At 40.3% G+C, this 5,318-nt stretch overlaps 1 protein-coding gene across 1 annotated transcript; it reads left to right on the forward strand.

Annotated features, from left to right (window-relative positions):
• Nucleotides 1-1,162: 1,162 nt before the first annotated feature.
• On the forward strand, nucleotides 1,163-4,284 carry LOC310958935 (serine/threonine-protein kinase pim-2-like; the record flags this gene model as incomplete). The annotated part of the gene is made up of 8 exons (XM_083930098.1): nucleotides 1,163-1,226; nucleotides 1,438-1,725; nucleotides 2,807-2,901; nucleotides 2,993-3,040; nucleotides 3,176-3,394; nucleotides 3,598-3,778; nucleotides 3,882-4,055; nucleotides 4,160-4,284. 8 exons carry the CDS (start codon nucleotides 1,163-1,165, stop codon nucleotides 4,282-4,284), a joined length of 1,194 nt encoding a protein of 397 aa, XP_083786224.1.
• Between the last annotated feature and the right edge of the window lie 1,034 nt (nucleotides 4,285-5,318).

The raw sequence follows: 5,318 nt of genomic DNA on the forward strand, positions 1-5,318 counted from the left end.
TCAATTATTGGACTGAAGTAAAAGTTCAAGGCTCCTGTCCTCCCTCCCTCCTACTTGAGTATTTTCTGTTCATGATACTTTATTCTTCCACTACACTTCAAATCAGTGAAATATTCTACTTTTTACTGTACTGCATTTATCTGATTACTTCACTTACTAGTTACTTTACCAGGCTTACAAGTGCATATGAAACATCAGTTTATTCATCAAAAACTGGACTGAAAAAAATTTCCGTAACGTAAATGAAAGTATTTTTTTAACAGTTCAGTGGGAAAGTGGTGTTAGACAGAAACGACTGCAAGAACAACTACAGAGCGGAGCTTAGTGAGCTGTTGCCAAGAGGATTCAGAAACCCACGGAGAAGAGCGTAGCGGGAGAATGCGGAGCATTGTCGCCGCACGTCTACGAGAAGCGTGTGGTGCAATTTTCCATGAGTAAATATTCCCTCACTGGCCCGGGGGCCGCCAGTTGAATATCCCTGGTATAGGTAATGGTTCACTTAAAGGACTGTATTAAAGGTGCAGTAAATCAACACTATATTATTAATCCTACTGTATTTTGCCAAGGCATGAGAGTTATGTATTAATATTTAATCAAGAGATTAGTTATCATTATGACAAATGGCTTAAAACCATACCCATACTTTTGCTCCCTTATTTCATAGTGACAAAGTTGGCAACCATAACTCCGTCCCCTGCTTTTAATATTTTGAATACCCACAACAGGAGAACGTGGAATACACACAAATCACTGCACATTACTTTTAGTTGTTACATTTAGAGAAATTCATGAGAAGAGCCTGATCCGGGACACCCTGGGACATGAATAGATCATATTAACAACATTTTAATGATAAAGGTAGGAAAGTCAACCAGGTGCCTGAGAAAGAGTTTGTATTGTGTCAATTGTTTGAGACATAAGTTAATGACTTTCAGTGGATAATGTCCATCTACTCTCTCTCTCTCTCACACACACATACACACATTCTAAATGCTCATTTGAATATTTTGGAACACTTCATTGTGATGCTGCTCCTATGACCTCATAATAGAGCATGTCATGTTCTATGTTCTGGTCACTAAACCTTACACCCTCACACATCGCCATATTTACTCAACTGAATCTACGTTCACTTGTTTCTAAGAGGTTATAAACTCTTATCATGGACAAACACTCTCCAAAAAAGGCCAAGACTTGTGGTTCTCCTGCCCCTAAGAGGGCCCGAGGTAAGTGAGGAAATCCAGGAAAGAAACACGTGGTCACTCATGTTTGTGATCCGTATTTTTTATCAGGTGGTCAGCATTAATTCAGTGTTAGTACCTGCAGATAGACCTCAGATCTCGTTATGATCTGAGTCTGTACTGTGAAATGATAAAAAAATACAATCCCATTCAGTTAGTGACTATAATTCAACGCAAATTAATGTGTCTTTTGTAGGGCACAATATTGGTGCGTCAGAACAAAGTTCAGGGTCTGCACTGGATGGCCCGGCTAGGGGAACTAAAAGGAAGGCCAGTCCTGAGAAGAAAACCCTCAGAAAAAGGACGAGGGTCTCTGAACTTCGACACCCAAACACCTCTGGGGAGGTTGTCAGCGTGAGGGGAGTGAAGAGGAAAGTCAGAGAAGATGGAGAGGAACCATCAAAGGAAAAAAAGAAGACGAGAAAATCTGAGCAGGACAAACATGTCAATGAGACAGCGTCTACCTCAACGGACATTGGCACAGGTAGGCTATTTTTCAGTGTTTGTGCGCATACATTTGTGTCTCTGAAGTTCCTGACAACCCACAAACTGTGTCAAACAAACCAGTCAGATTGGAGTCCCCTTCCACACGCAGGCTCATTAGAACCCATTGCTCAACGTCTGTATATCTCCACCCTAGGCTTGAAAAGTACCGTAAAAATATGTGCTGTATCAGAGCAGACTGGGCCTTTTCAGAAAGGGGTCTTAAACAGACAGGCGTAGAACAGAACGTTTCAGACAGAGGGTGAAAACAGGTATATTCAGACAGACAGTATTAGAATAAGAATGTCTTTTGAACATTAAATCATGTAAAAATGTTCTAGTAGAAACACAAAATACTAGTACGACCTGAATATGTACATAACACTGGGCCTTTGAGTTATACAGCAAAACAACAGTAAGAAAATACTACAAGTGAAAGTCCTGCATTCACAATCTTACTTTAGTAAACGTATGAAATAATTATCATCAAAATAAAGCTAAAGTACAAAAGTAAAAGTGCTCATTATGCAGGAGGTCCCAGATAAAATATATTATTGGACTATAATTAATGAGCCATTGTTATGTATATTACTTTAATGTAACAGCTGCTATTTTTATTGACTAATATAGATATGATGTCATGTTTTTTTATTGATCTAATTTATCTTCTCTCTTCTGCCGTCTGTTTTGCATCTTTTGTCGTCTTGTTTTCATTATCAAAATGTTGTCTCGCTTTTGTTTGGCCGAACTGTTTAGCTCTGTGTTGTTATATTGACCTGGTTTTCCTGCTTTTATTTTTCTTCGTCTGTCAAAGCACTTTGTAAACTCCTTTTTAAAAGATACTGTATAAAATATTATTATTATTATTATACTGATGGTTAGCTGATGTATTTTTGTGTAGGGGCCCAAAGAGGTTGGTAAATGTGCTGATAAATGTCCGGTTTGGCTTTTATATTAAAGCTTAAAATGGGGATTTATATGAGCTATTACATAGGAAGGATTCATATTAGAGCTTTAAGTAATGTAAAATTGGTATATTTGACAACTGTATTAAAACGAAATATGTGTGTTTGTCTATTTAGCTGATTTTAAGGCCAAATACAAAGAACTGGAGCAGCTTGGTGAAGGAGGATGTGGATCTGTGTTTGCGGGCTATCGCAATGAAGATCATTTCCCTGTAAGTTACGCACGCACGCACACGCACGCATGCACACGCACACACACAGTTTGGTAAGGAAGTGCTAACCAAGGTTTGTTTTGTTTCATAGGTCGCCATCAAACACGTACCAAAGGACAAGATCTTCTGCAAATATGTGGTGAGTGAGCAACACCTTGAAATCTACTGTATTCATCCCTGAACTCCCTTTCTGAATGTATCATGGACAATTTCTTCTGTATTATTCTCTATGGAGTTTCTCTCCCTCATCCTCCACTTTGTTGTCATGTTTCAGGCCAAGGATGGCAGGGAGCTCTCCGTGGAGGTGGCTGTAATGTTGAAACTTGCAGCTGAAACAAAGGGATCAGTGGGGACGTCAGCCCCCGTGTCCCTGCTGGACTGGTACGATCTTGACCAGGAGCTGATTCTAGTGATGGAGAGACCGATCCCCTCCAAGGACCTACTCAACTACACAAAGGGCAAGGGAGGATCCCTGCCGGAAGAGGAAGCCAAGGTATGTTACTGGAGGATCTTTGTGAATGTGTATTGTAAACTTTTTTCAGGAAAAGGATTTTGTCCCCCAGCCGGTTCTCATTCCCAGTCCTTTGGGCTTGAAAGATGTTCTTTGTATCTAAATCACAGCAGAGACATTAAAAAAGGCCAAACCACCCTCGTCTCTGATACCTCACGTCTCTCTCTTTTTTTTACTACTCTCAGATCATACTGGAACAGCTGGTTTATGCAGCAATTCAACTTGAGAAAAGGCGCATCTTTCACCGGGACATCAAGTTGGAAAACATCCTGATTGAGAGCAGCTCTGACGTCCCACGCGTCCGACTTATTGACTTTGGACTGAGCTGCTTTGCCAAGAATAGATCCGCGTACAGCACCTTCTATGGTAAGATGTCTAGCTTCTACTCAAGCTCTTTACTAACTTATCTCTGACTTTTACATTTTTCACATCATCCTCAGCTTCTTCTAAATGTGTCTGTATATTCTAGGAACCAGAGCTCACATTCCTCCAGAGTGGTACAACAATCGTTTCTACAAGGCTGGACCGACCACAGTGTGGCAGCTCGGTATAGTCCTGTTTGAGATGCTCCACTCTGAAGTGAGATTTGAGACGATGGCGTTCCTCAACAAAAGCCTGAGGCTCAACAAGGAGCTGTCCAAAGGTAAGAAAAACATGCACAGATGTCAGCAGGCGCACACCTGTTCATTCCCATTCTAATAGATCAGTGCAGCCACCACCATCATCTTTCCTCTCTTTTCTCTGCAGATTGTTTGGATTTCTTAAAAGCATGTTTGGCCAAAGACCCCAAACGGCGCCTGACCCTGGAGCAGCTCCAACTTCACCCATGGCTCCACCAAACCCATCCTACCCCCCTATGCCCTCTCTTTTAGACAGGAAGGAAGATGTGACATCCTACTACCTGACAAATTTAATTTGACTCATCTAATTGGACTTTTCACATCAACCTAATTGGACTATTTACAAAAATTAGACTTTCTTTCGGCAGGTCCTGTAACACAACCCAGCCATCCGTGGAGAGGGGATCTCTCTTCGAATTGCCTTTCCCGAGGTTTCTTCCCATTTTCTTTCTTAGCCTCTGGATTTTGGGGAGTTTTGCCTCGTCTTCTTAGAGAGCTTGGGCTGGGTCAGGTACTGCCACTGCTATGGGCTGTGAGAGCCTCATTAGCTACTATTGAATGTGATATTCATTTCTGATAGCCATTAGGTGATGTTATAGCTACTGATAAAACTTTAAATAATTTAAACCCAATGAGTGCTTGTCAGGACTGGTGACCAGAACTCAGACCACGAGTTAAGTACAATAATGAGGAATTTATTAGAAGGCACAAAACAGGTCCTGGTCGTGGCTGAAGTTCACACGTAAGTAGGAAGATGATTGATCAGGATCAGGGACCGGTGTGCTGAGTGGTGCGATGAGCCGCAGGTGTGTGGGGGAGCTCGTAAAATCTACATTCACACATAAACCTAGAATGAGGCCAGGATCACGGCCGGTGGGTCGTGACAGTGTACCTTTTCTTTAGACCACAACATCATCATACTGTATTTCTAATTACACTTTGAGTTATTTATTTATTGTATTAATAAATGTGACAATATAAAAAACAACCAAAATGTGATGTGACTTTTTATTCAAAATGTTTTTTCACTTCGTCTTTCATTAAGAAAAGACTTCTTGCTCTAAAATAACAATTTATCAATAGAAGAAGAAGAGGACCTTTCAAAGAAAAGGTCAAATGTGATACACATGGGAAATCAAGATCATAACATGATTGCATTTTATAATAAAAGTATAAAAATTGAAATTGAAATTGAATTGAATAAAATCCAATGAATTCAATAGAAATTACACCATAGGCCAGGAAAACATAAGAGTATAGAGATAAAAAAAAAAGTTTATTAAAGA

Source organism: Echiichthys vipera (assembly GCF_963691815.1).
Source record: "Echiichthys vipera genome assembly, chromosome: 16".
Lineage (NCBI taxonomy): Eukaryota > Metazoa > Chordata > Actinopteri > Perciformes > Trachinidae > Echiichthys > Echiichthys vipera.